Source organism: Metopolophium dirhodum, chromosome 8, assembly GCF_019925205.1.
Source record: "Metopolophium dirhodum isolate CAU chromosome 8, ASM1992520v1, whole genome shotgun sequence".
NCBI classification, from domain to species: Eukaryota; Metazoa; Arthropoda; class Insecta; order Hemiptera; family Aphididae; genus Metopolophium; species Metopolophium dirhodum.
In genome coordinates, this window is record NC_083567.1 from 9,899,790 (window position 1) to 9,922,562 (window position 22,773).

Consider the following 22,773-nt stretch of genomic DNA (forward strand, 5'->3'; position numbering starts at 1 on the left):
TATAGGTAATTTGACTTATAATGCATAATTTATGGTATTGTAAGTTGTAACTTTAAATATATTCTGGTACATTTAATTGATTATTAGAGAATACAATGTTGATAACAAATTAGAAAAAATACAATTAAATAAAATAACCAACTTGAAACTTTTAACAAAAATTGGAACCATTGTCTGTGGTTGAATATGTAATTTTATGACTAATATCAAATTCTGAATAAACTAACTCCATGGATTTCGCTAAAACATCATATGTATGCTTTCCTTTTAAGCGCTTTATTGCAAGTAGACATGAAGTTCTTGTTAAATCATTTTTGTTCAACCAATGCCCAGTTATACCTATATATGATCTGAAACATTTTTTTTACATTTGTATATTCCTGTAACATCTATAATTTTAAATGAAATATTTTTAATACATAGTATAGGTCCCTAGGGATCTATAATATCTATTTTTTTTTTTTAAATACTAACTTTTTAAGAATTGACCAACAATCAGCTGTAGTTGAAGTGTGATTGACTAAACTTAATTCTTTTTTCAAATTTGTTAACATGGTAATTATATTCAAATCAATCCTTTTCATTAATGTTGGACGGCTCAATATTTTTAATTTAGGAAATCCTGTTTGTAAAATAGATTTAAATTCTGGTAAGGAGAATGGCAAACATTGGTTAATGATCAAATTTTGAATCATGACATCCAACTCGTCTGAAAAATATACATAAATTACATTTTACTTCCTAGCTAAAATAAAAATCATTGTGTCAATGAACATTTTCTTGACACTCAATTTAATTATAAATTATAATATTTACATACCTTGAGTTGTATTGTTTTTGGATTCTACATTACACTTTTTTTTAAGCATGGTTAAACTTTCTTGTAATGTTAACTATACATTTGAATTTGAACGTTTTGATTTGTTTGTACCATTATTTATTGGAATTTGAGTTGTAGAAGAACTTGCATCAGATTGATCATTACTGAATACTATGTCATCACGATCATCAAGCTTAAGTGAAATATGTTTGTGTTGTGTCTAGAAAAACAATTAAGTAATATAATAAGTAATTAGGTACCTATCAAAATAAATTTCTAAATTTTTTGTTTTTTTTTCATTTAAAACATGTTGGAAAGGTATTAGAGTTTGATTTAAATTAAATATATTTTATAATTCTTTACAAGTAATTCTACCTATAGGTACCTAATTGAGTACAGATCACATAATATGTACAATTATATTAAATATTAATTTTATTAGTAAAAGTGTATAACAGTATAATTTTAGCACATAATACATACCTCTGTATTTACCGTATTTCTCGGTTTGCTCTTTTTTAACAGGAATTCCTCTTAAATGCAAACCATTTTTCTTCATATGTCGAAGCCCCACTTCCAGATTTGGTGTTTGCAATTTTTTCTTCTCTCACTCTCTTGGACTCTAGCAAAATGGCTTGTAAGGTTTTTAATCTTTCTTTCAACTTCGTCCTTCTCTACATTTAACGAGTTGGCGATTTCGTTCCATGCGCCGTGTCGTTTTTCTCGAAGTTTATACTCAGATAATTGACAATTCCATAACACAGGATGTAAACGATATGATTCGATAAGTTGCAGAGTTTTATCTTGACTCCACTCCATGTTTGATATTTAAATACAAATTAATTTAATTAATTTAACTTAACACTAGGCAGGTATACTTGCAAGTTGGGAGTAGAAATTAAGTCTAGACAGTCTAGTAGGTACGTTAACGTAATGATGGGCGACTTCCTGCTTATATTAACAATAATATTATGTCTATATTTGTTTATTTAAAAATAAAATTCAATATTGTACCTGGACGGTCTAAATAATAATTTTAATTAAATATTAACAATTCTACGAAAAGTTAGAAATAACATTTTATTCAAGTCTCTTGGTTACGAAGCCTCAATAGCCAATATTCTAGTTATGTCTAAGTATTGATTTTCTTAGAATTAAAATACTTTAATTAGTCATTAAATAATATTATATACTATATAGTATATTATACCTTTCCCAAATGTCCATTATTCTTTCATAATTAATTATCGAGAAAAACATTTAGGTATAATTTAGATATTTAATCAAAAATAATAGTAACTCGTTTTGTTTAATTCCAACAAAAATAATATTTATATATAAATACAATTATTTTCAACACAGATCCACAATCGACAGCCTTACGATCATTAAGTCAGAAGTAAACGACGCACTCAACTCAAATCAGTACCTCGGTTTGATAAGTATAGACATCGCCAAAGCCTATGATTCGGTATGGAGACTTACCATTAGAGTGCTACAAATTCTTTCAAAAACACTAACAAACGGCAACATGTTTAACTACATAAAATGCTACCTTAACTCAAGACAGTTCTCAATCTCTCTTTCAAATGCCCAATCAAAAAATTACTCCCAGCAAAATGGAATTCCTCAAGGTTTGTCATTATCGGTCACCCTCTTTCTTTTAGCAATAAATGACATAACTAACACCATAACATTTCCTGTAAAGGCCAACCTGTTCGCAGACGACTTTAATTTCTGGTGCAAAAGCCCTAATCTAAAAATACTAAACAGTACAACACTTCCTACAAGATACAGCAAACAACATCGCAAAACACTGACCGGTTTCAAAAATCTCTAAAATATTGTTCTCTATCTTTTTTGTAATAGGTGATTTTACTCTAAGATTACTTAAAAACATAGAAAAAATCATTCTGCGTTTTGTACATGTTGCGCGTGGGCCAGAGAGAGAAAACAAATAGTGCGGCTAGTGCGCTGATTTCCTCTTAAGTGCATAGATAATAAAGATATCTTTATTATTTATTGTTAAGTGCCGTTAACCGACACTTCACCGGACATTGTAAGAACAGCCCATATATTCACAAGTCGAGGGATATTTTCGGTTTATTTGTCAGAGCTACGATGTAGATTCTAGAATTATTGTAGAAAATACGGTGTATAGTCACGTCTTCTTATGTTTGACATTTCTGAGTCGTATTCTGACGGAATTTAATGCGAGAGTTGTCCGCCAGGAGCGCTAAGAAGGAGGATTCTTTAAATAATTCTATGTAGGCGTTTTAGCTGTAGCGGTATATATCCGTTAAAACTTTACGAACGAATGTAGTTTACTTCCCAAACGATTTTTCGGAACTTTCTTTTTTGGAAATGTTAGTATTTTTATGTTCAACGTGTTGATGAAATCAGAATTTAACTATCTTTACTGACTTTTTATTAACAATAACAAAAAAGTAAGTATAGCTACCCTAACCTTTTTTTTTTTTAAAGATAGGTAAATTCCACGGACTAAGATATAGATATCTTAGTCCGTGGTAAATTCTGATTCATTTAACACGTTGAGCATAAACATATCAAAATTCGAAAAAATGTAAATCTCTAGTATTTTAAACTCAAAAACACGCCTTCTCCAAAAATCGAGCATTATGAAGTTTTTCAACTGTAAATTACAAATTATTTTATAAGTCTATGGGTAGAAGATACCGGCCAATTGCGTTCGGCTCGCCGTCACCATAGATAATATAGGATCTTATATTATCTATGGCTGTCACCCGTCCATCGTAACATTTCCAGTCCTCTCTGTCATAGTCCGTGACCGAATCAGCTGATGGAGTTTCGCTTCTATAAAAATATTGTTCTATGGCTGTATCATATAATATATATATAGACTATAATAGAATTATATTATATTTTTAAGTCTATGGGCTGTATTCTGTTTTCATATTCTGTGGTTAGGTTAGGTTCATGTTCTGTGGTAGCTGGTAATGTTGTATGGCGGATGCCTGTAGTATTCTGTTTTCACTTTTCATACTTTCATAGTCTTCGGTTCACGTTTTCAATTTCATCGAAGTCTCAAGCGAAGTTAATGAAAGTACAAAAACGTCAGTGTAAAAAATCTAATTTTAATTTCTACTAAATTAGTGGACGCTGGTGCAGTTTTGGTTAAAAAATGTAATACAAACAAATTCCTTGTTTACTCGGATAAATATTTATAATAAACTATTTTTGCTTAGATTTGTCGAGCCAGCTGAGTTGAAGAAATCAATCAAGATGCCACCAAGTACAAGTATCAAAGGATTTGATCCAGAAACATGGGCTTTAGTATTGTATCAAATGCATAAAGCTGACGTTAGCAGGAAAGACGACATTATTATTATGGTCGCAGCGCATATTGAAAGAGGGAACACTGTTTCAAAAATGAATAAAAATTCTTTACCTTCTTTCGCTAGTACTATAGAACGATTGATCGCAGTTTATAACTTGGTTGATAAAGATGGATCAAATCCAATGGCTCTTACTTTATCTAGAGTGGCAGAGTGTTTTCCCAAATTAGCATGTTCTTATTGTATGTCAGGAGCAAAGAACTTAACAGTTTCAATTGATGAAATGCATTCTGTTTGTAAGGGGTATCCAAAATATATGATGTGTCAAGCTTTTACTGCGTTAATACCAAAAGAAGAAGAATATACACAGACATTATTAAAAGCCCATGCGCTATTCTTATACCATTTTTCTTTAAAAATTACAAGCTACTCAATGAAAAAGAAATCAATTGAGAAAACGGTTCAAGATGCGTGGAAATATATGAAAATAGTGCATAAACGCTCATATATGAAGGACTGTCAGAAAAAAGATGTTTTAGCAGAAGTAAAGATATTGGGAATAAATGGATTACAAGATAGTGTAATTAAAGCAGCTGAAATCTTTGACAAAAAGTATCAAAAATATCTCAAAAACGACCACAATTCAGAATAATATGAAACTTTTTAAAAGTTGGTGCTTTTAGAATTAGGAAAGTTGAATTTTTTTATACATGATTATAATCATACATTTATATTTTATTTAGTTTAATATTATTTTGTTCTTAAAAGAGTGATTTACTTGAAAGTTGTTATGTGGCATGAAAAGAAAAGTAAAATAGTAGAGACTGTCTTGCTGAATATTGGTCAATAAAATCTATTACTATTATAATACCTATTACGTCTTGTGTGTATACTATTAATATTATTCATTAATTGCATTATTATTTTTGTTTAAATAGTTGCCATTATAGCATACCTATCCGGCTGTCCATACAATGGTTACAATATTAGTGTGATATAAGTTCTAAACAATATTAGATCAAAATGTGTTACTCCCTACAAGTGCAACACTACAATAGCAACAAATAAAAATTAAGTAAATTTATACGAGTTGTGACACTTAATATACTTTGTAATTAAATGAACGAATCATGTATATAATTTTAATGGGGTGATTTGGGTCAATACCATTAATATTTCTTGTTTATTTGTACAAACTTAATGGGGGATTCCACAGTTAAATAGCATATTATACTAATAAAATAACTTACTAATTATTATAATTGTATGTACTATGTACATAGACATTTTTAAAAAATATTTATTTTGTACAATTACATACCGTTAATATAGAAAAAAAAAACTATTTACTATCCTTCTAATTTGATATTTATAGTTATAATATTAATAATTTTAGATTCTGAGTGAAACGATGAATGTATTGATTTTACAATGATGTGTGTTTTTTTTTTATTTTTTTTTTTATTTTTTTTTTTATTTTTTTATTTTTGTGTCTGTGTACACGATAAGTAGTCGAAATAATGCTTCGATTTTCGACTTCAGTATCTTGTTCGATGGGAAAGTGAATATCGTTGGTGCATTGGGGAGGTCAAAATTTTAATTTCCCAGTAGTTTTCAAAAGCGATGTGAAAAACAAAAGAAAAATTAAGGAAAAACGGGAATTTTTACGCAAAATCGATTTTGGTTATTGGTGTAACTCTAAAACAAATGACCGTAGATGCATGAAATTTTCACTGGTTGTTTATATTTGCATTTTCTATACACAATAAAATTTACAAAATATTTTGACTCTTTTTGAGCTGTTTACGGCCATTGTCAGTTTTCAATTTTTTTAGTTTTTTTTTCTATAAATATCAATAAAATTTTATCTGTTGAGTAAAAAAGCTTGAAAATTTAATAGAAGGCTCCTAGGTTATTGTTTCAAAGGCAGATGAAAAAAATTAAAAATCCTTAGTCACAGTTTTTAATTATAAGCATTTAAAGTTCAAATTTTGACAAAATACGGAAAAATCACGAAAAATAGCAAATTATTTTGAGTTGAGAATTCATAAAAATTTTTCTTTTTAAATCTAAGATTTGAAAATGTAATATAAGATTACTCATAAGTTTGTCTACCTTTATCAAAAAAAAAATGTCTAGAAGAAACTTAAATTAAATTTTTATGAGCGTCTGAAATTTATATTTTTACAACATTTGATATTTACTCGATTTCTCATGTAACAATTTTCTTATTTTATTGTAATTAAAAAACAAATGACTGTAGATACTTGAAAATTTCACTGAATGTTCATATTAGCATTTTCTATACACCATAAAATGTTGAAAATATTTTGACTCTTTTTGAGCTGTTTACGGACATTGTCAGTTTTCAATTTTTTTAGTTTTTTTTTCTATAAATAACAATAAATTTTTATTTGTCGGGTAAAAAAGCGTGAAAATTTAATATAAGGCTCCTGATATATCGTTCTAATAGCAGTTGAAAAATATTAAAAATACATAGGCACAATTTTTTTTTATAAGCATTTAAAGTTCAAATTTTGACAACATTTATCAAATTTATAATTTATTAATTATTTTGTGGTTAAAAATGTATAAAATGTTTAACTTTTATGGCTAAGGATTTAAAATTTAAAACAAGGCTCCACGTAAATAGGTTATATATAAATTACTTTATTCACAATAATATCATCAAATATACTTGGTAATATCATAGGCTGACTGACCGTTTTCGCTCAGAATCGTTTTTCTTATACAATGATATTATATCATTGAATTCAAATTTAACACCATCCATTACAGTGACCCACTTGTAACCTACTGTACAGCAGAGCGACATCCACTTATCCACCTTTTTTATAATTTATATTATAAAAAAAAAAATTAAACTTCACTTTCGAGACAATTTGCATTATTATTTATAGATTTTCCGAGGGATTTTCTGAAAATTAAAATGTAAACAATATTTACAAATAGTTGAAAAAAAAAAATTAAATTATTAAATCATACAGTCGTTATTGCATTAAATGATTTCATTTTAATTCTATCAAAAACAACTTTGCTGTAAAAAAACCATACAAAAGTAGAAAAACTAGTCAAAAAAGCAAAAATAACCAGAAAAATGGAAATCAGCATTTTTTTGAAAAATCTATGAAAAAAGCACTTAAATTTCATAATTGAACGTGTCGTACACGACATACACTTTCATAGGACTTTGCTTTTAAGTCAATCCACAAAAATAAGCAAATGCTTTAAGTCCCGAGCCCTGATCATGACAAGTGAATGATACTGAATACAACGGCCAATAAGAATATCATCTTAAAAGCTCGAAGCCGCTGGACATACAGGCAACATAGCTGCAGTGAACCTAGCTGTACGTTCACCAGTAAGTTGTTTATTAGTAATTACCATAGAAATATAGAATAGATGATATTATAGATTTAATTTATTTGTGTCATAAACATGAACTACTACTATACTACTATGTCAAACATCATTGTCATACCACAAACAAATATATTTATGTAACTTTCATCACTTTAATCAGAATATAAAATAAACCAAAACTGACTACTGCTACTATATTATTAAAAAGTATTAATAAATATAAATAAAATATAAATTAGTAATATGATTAAAGTCTATTATAATTATTGAGCGGTGTTAAGACCTACTCTTAGTATCTTGGCCTTTCCTAGCAATCTTTTTTTTTTTTTTTTTATTTTACACAATAATATATACAATCTGTACAATTATGCACAATTAGCATATTTGATAAGGGTTACAATAATACATGAGTACATGAGTAAGAAGCCACCCACTAATGGCACTTGACTGGGAGTTGTATGAAACTAGCTATATTTATATATACTGATTTTTTTGATATTAGTTCCCTAGCAAGTCACGGCATCAGCTCCTTTTTAAGCGACGCCTGGGGTTGCCAGGTAATGTTTGGATGGATAGGTTTTTAATGAGTGGGTTTTGGTGTTTGCAGCCGGGCATGAAAGATTTTGTAGAAGCGTATAGCTTCTTCTGTCACAGTTTTTATTGACAGGTCATTATGTAAACTGTAATTCGAAACAAATGGTGGAGCATTAGTAATTTTCCGAAGAGCTATATTCTGAAATTGCTGCATTTTGTTTGTATTGGACGCTTTTGCTGTACCCCATAGTTGGAGACCATATGTCCATAGAGGTTTGAGTAATGTTTTATACTTAAGAACTTTAATTTTTAAACTGTAGTGTTTGTTATTTGTAAGTAGCGTTCGTAGTCTGCGAAGACGAGCGTTTAAGGCAAGTCTTTTTATACGGATATGGCTATTCCAAGTGAGGCGCTTATCCAAGTTAAGTCCAAGATATCTAACTGAGTCAGATGTGGGAATACCTAGCAATCTAACAAACAAAACCATTTGATAATCTTTTGATAGATTCAGAACCCCTTATATCACTGATATAAGATAGATCACACTGTGAAGAATGAAGTGGTCAAAAACGTGGTCGGTTAGTTTTAGAATGATGCAAGACTTATTATGTAACTATGTGTAACTATGACTATGCTCTTAACGGTATAAATGCAAGAAAAATAATAATTTACCAAAATTGTACAGCTTGTTTTTTTTAACATAAAATGGTAATCAGTTTAAATATACAAAAACATTTTAATCAAACATTTATTACAAAAACTAAAATTGGAAAAATAACTGTAACTATATAAATTATACATTGAAAAACTAACCATGAGACCATGATTTTGTTATATTCTATGTTAATTGGTTTTAAAATGCGGAGGCCTATGAACAACCACTCCACCATAAAGTTGGTCAGTTGAAAATGTTTCTCCTTTTGACCAGGTATTTGTATTTGGGTCGTAAATTTCTACAGTATCCACCATATAGGAATCTGTGTCTCCACTCATAACATACAATAAACCATCTAATGAAATTACTACTATATAAAAAAAAAATTTAATTTAATACAAATTTTACAAATATTTCAAAAATTATTATTTTAGTTGCCTACCAGGATTGTATCGGCAGGCATCCATATCAGCAATAGTAGACCAAACTCCGTCACTTGGGCTGAAGGCCTCGACAGTTTTGACAAATTCCGATTCTGTATAACCACCAATAACATACATAACACCATCCAATATTCCTATACCAAATTCACTGCGGCATACAGACATATCTGCAACTTGTGTCCATGTGTCAAGACTGGGATCATAACATTCCACAGATTTCAAATTTGATGAATCATTATTACCTCCAACCTATAAGGTTTAATTAAATGAAATGTATTACAAATTTAAAATAAAAAATAATATAATTATTCACCGCATATAAACGATTATTGAGTATACCAACACCCAAATGACTTCTCTTAATTGTCATACTAGACACCATTCGCCATTTTTGAATACTGACATCAAATACCTCCACACTATTTAATGCACTGGTGCCGTCATGTCCACCAACCTAAAATTACAAAATAATATATATTTATAATATAAAATAAGTAAAATACTAGTATAACTTACTGCATATATACAATCATCTAATATGCCGACTCCTAATTGATGTCTACTAACTAACATATCGACCATTGGCACCCAGCAGGGTAATTGTAAAGATACATCAAGCATACTAACAGATCGAGAACTTGATTGATTCACACCTCCCACAACAAATACAAATTGATCTTTTATGACCCCTACACTAGCCGTCACACGGCTATCATTCATTCCAGGTGCATTCTCTCGTAGGTTTGTTGATGGGTCATACCATTCTGTATAACATTTTGGCAATGTATCTGACCGACTGAACATTAGAAATACCTGATAAAATTAAATGGTTTAAGTAATTAAGAAGATACATTAATCAAAACAAAATCACTTTTTGTGAATTATCAAACTGTCTAGGTTTACACCGAATTGATAGTGGAATGGTGAAACGCTGAACTGATTTAAGAAGGTTAAAATGTAATGCTTCAAATACATAATCTTTACCTAAAAACATTGCAATAATTATTAAATGATATAAATTCATAATGAGGCATTTCAATGAAAATAACATACATTTAGGACTATTTTTTAGAAGAGGTTCTTTAATTACTTTTTGTAATATATATTGTGTTGATGCCAATGGCAAGCGTACATGTTCCATTAATTTTTCCAAAAAATCTTTTCGACAGATCAATTCATGTTTTACCCAATTGATAACACATTCAAATACCTATAAACAACAAATAAATATACAATTAAATTAAAACAACAAAATTATAAAAGATCAGTTGCCTACCCAAAAGTATTGTACTGCATCACTAAAAATTCAAAGAAGGTTAAAGCTGGATCTCAAAATTAACCAACTTATGTATAATGTATCAAAGGGTCTCTAAGGGCCAGCTGTACCATCTCCGATTAAAGTTAACCAAAGTTTAATTGGCCGAATTTGCCCAGTTATAAAATCTGTTATCAGCTGATTAAGCGTAATCGAAGTGTAACCGTGTACGGTACAACTGGCCCTTAAGTTCCTGCAATACGCAGGTGTAAAATTAATATTTAGTTTTGTCACTTACTCAGACCCACCCACCTATTTCTGGTTGAAACACATGGTTACAATATACTCTTATCAAACTGCCACTCTAAATATACAATTATATTATAATAAACTAGAACCTCTGCTCCTCGCTCGTTTCTCTAACCCCGTCGTCGGCCCATTTGGGTAGCCCCCTTTGCATCTTAAAATTTAAAAATAAAATAAAATAAAATATGAAGATAAAATATACAAAACTTTTTATATTTTTATTTTAGGCAAATTGATCTTCCATTCAAAATATTAAAAAGAATATTATTATATATTTTAATTGGCTTACTTTTTCTTCAAATGAAACAGATAAGTCATTACAGGAGATAAGCTCAAACACTTTTTGAAAAGATAAAGATAGGAACTCATCGCCTTCAGCCACTTCTCTGAAAATGGTAATAATTATTTGAATAATATACTGATAGATATAGAGAATTGAGTTATATATAATGGAAATCATACAAAAACCGTTTTTTTATGTATGCTTCAGAACTTGACAACAATTCCGTACAGTTATGTAAGTCAGCAAATTCTTTGATACCAATACAATTTGAAGGCTCTAGTTGTGTTCGTAAAAACTCAGCACATGCACCACTCACATAGTTTAGCTGTAAGAGATTGGCAGCTGGTAACAAACCCTTGAGTAACCAACAATAATGCATTTTGAAAATTTTTATAGAAGTTTAAACCAAATCAAATAAGTATTTAATTATTATACCTGTACATTTTCTTTGGTGATCATAATTTCTCCAGTATAAATATAATCTACTAATTGTCTTAAAATGGTGGAATCTAATTCTCTTAAACTAACAAGATCTTTATTACTCTCGTCAAAATTATTAAACATTGCACTGAAGTATGGACTAGCTGCCATCAAAACATTTTTGTGTCCAAATAGTATAGTACCATCGTCTGTTTTAAATGTAATATCACACAAAACTTCATTTCTAAAAACAAAAAATGTTTTACGTTACTAATATTTATTTTGAAAGAGTCTAAAATCACTGTCAACATACTTGCGGAGAATAAGTAAATCTTCAAGTAGTCTAACAGAGTGAGAGCTATTTCTAAAATTTGTTGGACCACATGCATTTGATTTCAAAACTTGGTCTAACTCACTTCCAGATGATGCAGTATGTAAGGCATCCATTTCATTTTCCTTTAAAATAGGTAACTGTATCATATAAAGTATATCTATCTATCTATTAGAATTAGTTCTTATATTTAAATTAGTTTTTATATTACTATTGTGTTAGAACTGAAAAACGAAATTGTGGATGTAAACGTTTACTGAATAAGGTCAAACAAGGATCTAACATCATATTAGTTTACGGGCTCGTTTCCTAGGTTCAGACTTCAGATCGTAGGTAAACGTAAACCGAATCAGCTGATCGAGAGGTGCCGGATGAGTGTCTTAATTATATTGTAAATTAAAAATAAAGTCGGTTTAAGTCGATTCTTTCTACGTTCCAAATCCGTCATTCGATTACAAAAATTTGAAGTTACATAAAATCACTATAGCCGTTGATTAAATATACATTTTATACAGGGTGATTCTTTTATCAAACAACACTCATTATTTGAAAAAGTATTGACTTTTTTCAAAATTGTAGATTTACGCTGTTCTAGAATTGAATATTTTTTTTATATTTTTCACCCTTATATTTATTAGGTAAACCACCATCAACTTTTGATTTTCAAATGGTAACCTATACTTAAAATTTCATAGTTGAATAAAACTATTTTTTTCATTAATTATTACGTTCAAATTTTCATTTTTCGTTAATCCGTTGATGAGATATTGTTCCTCAAAGTTGGGTGGTTTTGGGAGGTAGTTATTGTGTGTAAATGTGTTATACCTCGTCAGTAGATATTATCTCTACTAGGATTTTTATGTCCCAGGGTTAAAAGATATTACACTTTTCAAATCAGTTCATAAAGTACTTAGAGCCCCAAATGTATTTTATTATGCTGATTCTTCAGGGAGTCACACAGTTTTACCCCACGAAGGTGATTGCGGCACTGGTCATTGGTTGTAATAATTATTATCAATTATAAAGACCAGAAGTTATAAGTAATAAATTCGATATCGTTCGACCCAAGATATAGCGGTGATTATCTTTGTACCTGATAGCTGATAATACCTACATACAATAACAGACGATCATATTATTGGGTTTACCGTATACGTATACCCAGCTAATTGGACTGCTTCTGTTTGTAGATTTGATCACGATTTAATCTCTATTCTATTCCGACTACAACACACCATAGAGTAACATACGGAAATACAGAATTATTTTAGTCCATAAGTTGTCCATGGTTTATCACTCTTATAATCAAAGACAGTGATCATTACAACGTCCTCCCAAAACCACCCAACTTTGAGGAGCAATATCTCATCAACGGATTAACGAAAAATGAAAATTTGAACGTAATAATTAATGAAAAAAATAGTTTTATTCAATTATGAAATTTTAAGTATAGGTTACCATTTGAAAATCAAAAGTTGATAGTGGTTTACCTAATAAATATAAGGGTGAAAAATAAAAAAAAAATATTCAATTCTAGAACAGCATAAATCTACAATTTTGAAAAAAAAAAATTTAGAAAAAAGTCAATACTTTTTCAAATAATGAGTGTTGTTTGATAAAAGAATCACCCTGTATATTTTAATCAATGCTATGGCATATTATAAACTATATAGGTATAATACTTTAGTATAAAATGTAATAATTTACAATTTGTTGGCACCAGCTTCTACCGTAGCTATAACCTCGTGCTAACAAATTTAGTAATATTTAATTAGTTCCTGATTTTTATGTAAATATGTTGGAAAGAATTTAATTAAAAAATGTTTGCATATTTTTTTAATACCAACCAATTGCTATATTTAATAGTATTATCTTTGTACATGTGATGGGTGTATTCTTAGATCATTACAGTATCAGTATATGATCTTAGGTTGTATTTTAGCTGATACACTAAATACTAAAATCTATCTAGTTACAAGTTACAGATATTATTTTTATTTAAAATGAAAAGCTATAAAAGACCTAGAATTCTTGAAAATTATTCCAACAATAATATCATATACAAATCTATAGTATAGCATTTACTTACATAATAATAGCGCAAAATAATGATAATTGAGTAGGCAACTCTCGAAGTGCTTTGATAATTACGTATAATTATAGCGGACCAACTGTTTATATTATGTTTATATTGGTAATTATTCCATAAACTTAAATGTTGCACGCATGTGAACTTCATATAATAATAATATTTAAACAATAATTTTTAAATGCGTATCATAATTATAGTTAATAACCTGCCTTAGTTAATTAAGTTAGTCCATAAGTTGTTGTTATGTTAAAATAGTTTTGTCCGTATTCATTGTGAGCCCTGTGAGTTTTTGCACCATATAGAATCAACCACTGGGCAGTTCCACCTCAACTAAACTCTACATACTTTATCCATCCCGTGTATTTATAAATTGGCATTTCCATCAATCATTCCTTTATGTTCTTGTTGTCTGCGAAGTACCGGTCGTGATAAATCTCTTGTGTCAATAGTCGTCATTGCGTGCGGCATAAGCGGAAAGTTGAGTTGACTATCCCTGACGCCTAAGACGTTGGTTGGGTTACCATCCACGCCCCAGAATTCTAACTAGCGTAATCGCCCAGCGAGGCAACAATATTCTTTTACCTTAACTATTTTGAGCTATTATTTTGACACCATAATTTTTTCAAAACCACAAAAGAAATATATTATAAAATTAAATTAAGGCTGCAATTTAAATAGTTAAAACTTAACTTAATTTACATCAATTGAAGTATGCTTTTTTAAAAAAAAGTAATACTACATTATTGGATTTGTTATCAAATGGTTAAACTAATATAATTTATTATTAATACAGTATGATAAATGTTTGATTTTTTAGGTATATAGTGAGGGCAGTGAGGGCGAAGAAGTTATTCAAGCGAAAAAAGTAAAAACAACAAGATCAATTAAAGATTCGATTGTATTTCATACTCAGCGCTACTACAATTTCATGAAAAAAACCCGAGGCTATGTGAAAAGATTCTTGAATTGGGTTAAGAAACACATACAATTTGGTATACAGTGTTCTAACTGTGGAATTTCTCAAATATGATTATTATTGGCTCCCTTTATGCTGCCATTTTTGTTTTTATCATAAAATATTTGATTGAGAAGGGGTATATATGCAATAACCTTGTGTATTTCAGCCATAGTACCTACTCTTTGAAATTGTCTGAATTTGAAATATTTGTCCTCAATGTCAGTTGAATAGTTTTTGAGTACAAACATTAATTTAGTTATATAAATATATTATTATGTATAATGTATATAACATTGATTATATAAAAGTCTCATTTATTTCTGTAACCATAGAACCCTAAATACCTATAAATAAAATAATATTTGATTTTCGCAATTCAAAATGAAATCCATGTGTCAATGGCGTCCTTGGTGTCATTCAGTCAATGGCGACCTATATTATAGGGAATGAAAGAAGAAACTAAAAACGTCTCAGAGTCTTGACAAGCTCTTCAGCCTTATAATACTTGTATCGAGTATACAATTGCTGTTGACAGTCGACATATTTTATATCAAATCCTATCCAATTTATGTACTTTTTTGGTCAGCTAATTATCACTGATCGAACTGGTTTGAAGGGGATTCGATACCGACCGTTTTTAAGGAGTTCAATATAGGCAATTTTCAATGTGTGTGCATGCGGGTCGAGTAAATATGTGCGTATAAGTAAGTGAGTGACAATAATAAGTGATCATTTTTGTGACTTATTATAGAGTGACTGTGCATTAAATAAATAGCCGAGTGCTCCCTCACGTGTACGTACATGTCAAAACACGCAGCACTTTACACACTAATTTTATTATAAATATGAATTTTAGTGAAACACTGAAACTTAGTTTCGCATTGCCAATAATATAGCTTACTGAGTGAGTATGAACACTTATTAAACTTACTATAAAAAAAAAATACGATACAATCATATCATATTTAGATATCCTTGAAAATTCATATAAATAAATGAATACGTTACAATTAGGCCATAATTGAATGCTACGTGAAATAATATAGTCATATCCAATACAAATTTAGTAAATTATAATTGTGTTGAACAAGTTTACATTTGCGCAGTGGGGAACAATAATCTACGTATTAAAGATATTCAACAAAACAAAAATAAACTCATACATGTGCATAATACTGTCAAAAATAATAAGACATATTATAATATGGTAAAATAATAATTATAATTAGACAATAAACACATATTATACAAATAAATTTGATAATTCTCAGTTTTTTGAAATATCCTCTAGATATAAATTGGTAAAAAAATATATTATTATATGATGAAAACTTTCGATTGTATAAATACATGAACTCAATCAATGATAACAAAAATAAAAATCTTAATAATATCTACTTTCAAACATACTACACTTACTGCAACTATCAGTATTTCCCAAAACATTTTTCATATAACCAAGGTGGATTGATATTATAATATCAATCCACCTTGGGTATAACAATCGATCTATCAAATTACTAGTTAATAGGTCTATGGGTATTGTGTATAACATTCCTCCCTCCCAAATACAACAACAGCCGCGTCGCCGAAGAACCGATGCCATTATGTATATAAGATGGTTGGTCAGTCGTCTATGGATTTCGTCACGAACCCGAAACCACTGACCTATCTACGGACTCTAGTGAAATCCACTATTCATAATTATTACCAAATACGTTTTTACGACCACCAATTTCTTTTCCTAGATTAAAAAAAAAATTAATTTGTAATACTTAAGCTCTGTAAACTTTAAGCGTTGTACGGGTGCGTAAAACACCGAAAATCGTGAACTTCGTAAGGCATAAAAACCAATGATTTGCAGGTAGTCGAGTTTTGGACAAGTACCTACATAGGTAACTTATAATAATTCATATTGTAAATTAATTAGGTACCAAAAAAATATAACTTGTCAAACACTTTGTCTATTGGCACTGCCGGGAGAATGTATTAGAATGTCTATAAACTTGCGGGCCAGTTTGTATAGTTAAATTTGGAATGCGAACTATAATTGAAATAGAAAACCAGAATAGGTGCATTGCAGATCACAAAGATTTCTGTAAAAGAACATACGATTTATAAATATACCGTATAGGTATACTGAGTATTTATATAATAATATATAAGTTCTTTGGATTTATCATAGTAAATAATATATTTTATGATATCTATGGCAATCGTCAATCGTCGAAATTCGTCGGCGACGGTTAACAATTCTAATAATTTCAGCAATACTATTGTATTATAAATATAATATATTGTATATTTTGATTTCACTGAACAAAAAAATAATAGGCCACAAATATAAACGGACAGTTCGTTAAACCGGATAAGTTGTAACAAAAACTCGCCAATTTCGTTATGATCAGGTTATTTTCATAAAATATTTCGATACTTCCAAGTTTCAGCTCATCGGGGTGAGATGATTAAATGAAGATGAATGAAGATGGCTGTTTCTTCGGCGATGGCGGCACTCTAGGTACGTTTCACCGGAAGAGTAGATGTTTACGAGTAAGTTTGTTTTCATATTATTACCTACTATTTTACATTTACTTTTTAGACTTAAATTAAATATTTATTGCCACGGACAATCTGTTAACTACGTGACGTCGAAGCATTTATAAGTTTAATCCCAATAGCGCAATGTATAAAATACGGGAGACCGTCTTCGTTTCACCACGCCAAGACGTTTAATACGCACCTTTTTGCATGTTATACTATACGCCGGGTATCACCTTAGGTTTGCGCGAAGTATTTAAAACAATATAATGTTCTTAATCTTTATATTTTATATTTTTATATACATAAATACATTATACACCTCATATATTTTATTAGCATACTTACACCTTTTTTAGTGTAGTTTATACTCTAGATGGCTATATATATAGGTATTAAATGTCTTACAATTATATATTTTACTATAATTATTAATTTCATTATAATATAATATAATACACTCTAAATTAAATTAGTTGTTATCAAGACAGACAGTCTTAAAACAAACTCTTTTCTGGACGTTTTCAAAACGTATTATGCTTAAAAAAAATTGCACAGTTGTCGTAGCAGTCAGTTGCTAGATCAACCCGTGTGACATCAAATAGGAATTATTCTTGTTTTTTTTAATAGTTTTTTCGAAAAATATATGTAACATGTATAGCTCATACAATTATGAATTTATAGTTAATGGAAATGCGGATGTTTATACTTTATAGATATTTTTTTAGTTAATAATCGTGTAAATAATTTGATTAAACAATAAGGTACTTACCTACTCATCACTAGTATTAATTTTATTATATTACGTGTAAAATCACCAACACAAGGTGCAGACTGCGTTTAAAAAATTAAAAACATAAAATGAAATATAAAATAATGTTGTAGTAGAAGCTGGAAACTGTAGTTTATTTTAATTTATAATCCAATTAATGTAACCGAGAATGTCACTATTAAATTCATCATTGAATGATTATTCAGAGATCACTTTGGGATAAATGTAAATTAAATTAAAAATAATTAAAAAACATTTTGTGAAAGGAACAAGATTACTGCTAATATTTAAGTCTTAATTATTATTAATAAATAAATACAAATAATAGATTTTTTAATAGCTTTTTACTATTAACATTCAATGTAAATATAGTTTCTGATCGACTTACCAATATGTAATAAACCTATATGTAATAAAATAATTATTCATATCAAATAATCCTAACAATTTAATGCAAGGATTCTCATAAATTGATCTTACAGCAGCCTTAAAACACAAAAAATACATTTGTACATCATTTACAAAATTTTAGTTCCCTATTATTGTGTAAGTATTAATACAAACAATAAATTGCTATTCGAAAACACAATTTCGTATACCTATTATTATTTACTAAATACCTACAATTAAATTAAACTAAAAATAAACATATGATTACATACTGAGTGCCTATAATATAATATTATATATGAAAATTGAATCTTTATTACGAATACTTATCGTTTACACAGACCACAAGAAAAAAAAATTAAAAATATTAAAAAAAAAAAAACACACATCATTGTAAAAATATAGTTGGTATTATAGTATTTGATGAATTTACTGTATACGTTTATGGCTTTATGTTAACTCTAAAATCCAGTAATCATATTTTTATTTAATAATTCATGAAATACAATATGCTCTTATAAAAATATTTTTGTGCTGCTGATATCTATTCACCACCTTAATCAATAATTAAATTGATAAACGAAAATAATAATTTAAATAATACCTATATCATATTATTATAATTCAAATTCAAAATTATAAACTATTTTGGTTTATTGTCATATCAAATTTCAATGGGCAAATTGGTCCTTAACACAGAACTCTTTGATATAAAAAGTTGCATTATATTATATCCGTGGATTCATCATATTGACGTACCTAGTATAATATCTATCATTTATTTATTTAATCTATGGCAAATCTCAAAGTCGTTGCAGAAGACACAGTCGATTAAAAATTCTAAAATTTCAATAAGCAAAGAAGATATGAGCAAAAAACTTACTGCGTTTCGTTTAATTTTATTTTTCATAAATCACAATATTCTAAGTTCTGGCTGTATTCTGGAGCGTTTCCTCATGGGCGTCGCAGTTCACACACGTCACGGATTCCGCCGAAGGAGTCGATAATTAAAGTAAGTTTGTTTTTATATTCTTTTGGGGCTTAAATTTACTTTTAAGACTTAAAACAAATATTTAATGTCACGAAAAATGTGCTGTCCAAGTATTGTAGGCGCATATTTTAGTTCCGGACTAGAAATGTATAAAATACGTGTGATATAAACGCCGTCGTCGTTTTTCCAGTCCCTGTTTGTAGAATAATTATAATTAATAGGTGCATACCTATACAGGGTACTTAATATAAATATTTTGGTTTAATTTATAGAAATATATGTTATGACTTATAACTGATAATAGTCATAAGATACAATTTTAATTAATAACTGGTAATTTTTTTTCCAAATACAACGTTATAAGTTATAGGTAACTATTAAATTTAGTGTCACATACTTAACTTCTATTGTTCACCTAATATCTATATTCTATATTCTATATCATAGGGATTAGGGATGTATAACCATGTACACATAAAAGCATATTCACGGAATGGTCAACTGCCTATCCTGACGTGTGCCCACTTATGAATAATATACCTACTCATTACTCATATACTCGTATAGGTATATAAATATACCTATATAAATAGTATAATACTACATACACGAATGTGTTACTTATTATGTCCCTAAAAGTTTAATAGTTATTATTATATTTATTTATTTTTTAAATATAGTTAGGTACATTACAAGACTCTAATTAAAATCACATTTATTTTTTATTTTTTTGAACACAATATTTTAAAAATTATTAATTAATATATAATTTATTGGTATAGTACTAAATAAATTAATGAAATAAAACAAACACAACTACTATAATTATTAATAATAATAATATGTCCACGTATAAATTATTAAAATACAAAACGAAAAACAATTCTGAGCAAAGATATCGTTAACTAATAAATAATATTGAGATTAAAGTAATTTATTTTTTCGGTAGAAAATCGGTATAAATATGAATTATAAATATTTTTTTATTTTCATACCATGACGCGTGTGTGAAAAATTGTTTATATTAAGTGTTGAAGATGTTAGATTTCGGTTCGGCTGATTGTCCACCCCCTCACTCTTCCGCATCAATGCATCAGAAATTATTATTTATAATATTTAAATATAAACTGAATTTTCTGAATTTTCTAAAACATTGCTTTCCAAGCAAAGAATTCGTTTCATATATTATCAACGAATTGAAAAATGAAATTAGAACATTTATATGGGATAAAGTCAATTTATAAAAAATGTATTAGAAAAAAATTAAATACAATTGAATAAAGGTAATTTTTTTTCTTATTTTTCTATTTTTTTACGTACCCATTATGTTCGATACTATAACTTCAGTCTTCAGTTATAGAAAACAACACTTGCCAATATGGAATTACTGTCGAATTTTTTTATTTTAAAATATTAAATAGCATCTGATCGACTGATGTGCTATAATGAAACTCAAAATATAACGAATACACTACCTATACACTTATCTAAATTCTATTTTATATTTGTTTAAATTGGACTTTTAATTTTTCTGGCCATTTTATTAAGCTTTGTAATATAAGTGCATTAAATCGTATTTTTAAGGCATTTTTCTAATTTTTAATGCATTTAAATCCACATACTATTTATAATTTAACGTTATTTTGTATATACCAATCGATTAGTGTTCACAATAAAAAATATAATATTATTGATGGGTTAATAGGTTGATAACTATTATGTAGGTAGGTACAGTTTTGTACGTTCAATGTATCGTTCTTAATTCATAAAGTAGCTAAATGAGTCAAATGATTTTGTCAACGGGTGGGAGGGGGAGGATATGGCTGATTTTTTAACATGCACTATTTTAAGGGCTCTTGACCTAAGGGGCGCACCATTCTAAGGAAGAGTGACACAATTTCGTAAGGGGAAGGGGGGGGACGTGAAAATGTTTAAAAAAAAACACGAATTTATTCAGTTATTTTGTTATTTAGGTAATACATATTAATTAATAGGTATTTCTTAAATTTTTTTTATTATTTTATTTGAAACATGATTTTTAAATATTGGGATCAATAAACTATTTTTATATAATTACTATTTTATATCAATTAGAATTAATTTGTTTATAAACCATGTAATAAATAAATGGTTACCAAGTAAAAAAACCGTTATCTATATAACAAATTTGAATTCAATTTACCGCATTTGCGTCTAGTAGAAACAAATAAATGTTTTTTTGAAGATAATGTAAAAATATCCATCATCCATCGGTTAGGATCATATATATATTTTCTATGATTGGGACGGTGAGGTTATAATTATAAATAATCTATGGCAAATGACAATCGTCTGAGACGAACAGCGATTCCAATACGTACTCACATATTTCGTTCCATTCTGGTTATTAAACTAGGTGCTTATTTTTATAAATGTCATTAATCTCAATACTTCCAGACTGAACTTTTGGATCGGAGATATGAAGACGCGCGCTGCATTTTCCTTGGCGGAGATGCACCGCTCTGACACTAGACAATATTATACACTCGAAGGGAACGCGTTTCGCCGGAAGAATAAATAATTACGTAAGTTTTGTCCTACTACTCTGTTGACGCGGTAGATCTAATGTAAATAATTATTGTCAGACAAACTTATATACCCGCTAGACGTAGAGTAGTTTTTAAAATCCAGTTGTTGTAGGTGTACAAAAATTAGGATATTATGAAAAATACCTTAACTTATAATACTTTGCCTACAACTGTTAATTTATTGTTATAGTAGAATAATTTTTAAAATTTTAAATCAATGATTAGGTAATGCTTTTATAAGTAGGAAGGTAGGTTTTTATACCTACCTAACAAAATAAGAAAATACATAATGATTAATGTTATTAAATATGATTTGTAAGTACATAGCAGATTATACCTATCACTTGGTGATGATTATTTTTGTTTTATACGTTCTTCGTAATTTATTTCCGTCACGATAGTTTTAGTTTTCGTTAAATGTGAAATATACATTTTCTATGCATACGGTATACGGGCATTAAATATTTGGGTTTTCAGAGAACACCTCAAACGTACGTTTTATTTTGGGGGTTTTACGGGATATACCTATAGGAAATTTTCTTCAAATTTTCACATTTCACTATTTGATATTGTGATATTATTTGTACCTAGGTTAAGTTTCTGTTTTAGAATCGATCGATATGTTACTTAGGTATATCACATTCTTTAATTTAAATTCTGGTAGTCGAGTATTGGACAAGTACCTACGTAACTTATAATTCGTATCGTAATTTAATT

General features: G+C 28.7%; 2 protein-coding genes across 5 annotated transcripts; one reads left to right on the plus strand and one right to left on the minus strand.

The window, feature by feature from the left end:
* The first annotated feature begins 3,744 nt into the window (after positions 1 to 3,744).
* LOC132950869 (uncharacterized) lies at positions 3,745 to 5,005 on the plus strand. The gene is made up of 2 exons (XM_061022463.1): positions 3,745 to 3,985; positions 4,048 to 5,005. Exon 2 carries the CDS (start codon positions 4,085 to 4,087, stop codon positions 4,787 to 4,789), a length of 705 nt encoding a protein of 234 aa, XP_060878446.1. The 5' UTR covers positions 3,745 to 3,985; positions 4,048 to 4,084; the 3' UTR covers positions 4,790 to 5,005.
* A 3,731-nt stretch (positions 5,006 to 8,736) lies between these two features.
* LOC132950271 (kelch-like protein 3) lies at positions 8,737 to 11,975 on the minus strand. 4 transcript variants are annotated; one of them, XM_061021625.1, is made up of 10 exons: positions 11,731 to 11,975; positions 11,439 to 11,661; positions 11,177 to 11,352; positions 11,004 to 11,100; positions 10,207 to 10,363; positions 10,025 to 10,137; positions 9,670 to 9,966; positions 9,467 to 9,607; positions 9,153 to 9,402; positions 8,737 to 9,080 (listed from the first exon to the last, which is right to left on the minus strand). In XM_061021625.1, exons 1-10 carry the CDS (start codon positions 11,895 to 11,897, stop codon positions 8,899 to 8,901), a joined length of 1,803 nt encoding a protein of 600 aa, XP_060877608.1. In that variant the 5' UTR covers positions 11,898 to 11,975; the 3' UTR covers positions 8,737 to 8,898. The 4 variants fall into 4 exon arrangements, with proteins under 4 accessions (XP_060877608.1, XP_060877605.1, XP_060877607.1 ...); XM_061021624.1 differs by having other exon boundaries at positions 8,738 to 9,077; positions 11,433 to 11,661; XM_061021623.1 differs by having other exon boundaries at positions 8,739 to 9,080; positions 11,433 to 11,661.
* Between the last annotated feature and the right edge of the window lie 10,798 nt (positions 11,976 to 22,773).

Excerpts from the sequence above, each read along its gene's own strand:
- LOC132950869 (XM_061022463.1), top strand. The coding sequence starts at position 4,085 with ATGCCACCAAGTACAAGTATCAAAGGATTTGATCCAGAAACATGGGCT.
- LOC132950271 (XM_061021622.1), bottom strand. The coding sequence starts at position 11,897 with ATGATACAGTTACCTATTTTAAAGGAAAATGAAATGGATGCCTTACAT. Across the intron at positions 11,101-11,176 it reads TACATAAAAAAACGGTTTTT|AGAAGTGGCTGAAGGCGATG; the intron begins GTATGATTTCCA and ends TACCATTTTCAG. Across the intron at positions 10,364-11,003 it reads CTGTTTCATTTGAAGAAAAA|GTATTTGAATGTGTTATCAA; the intron begins GTAAGCCAATTA and ends TGTTGTTTATAG.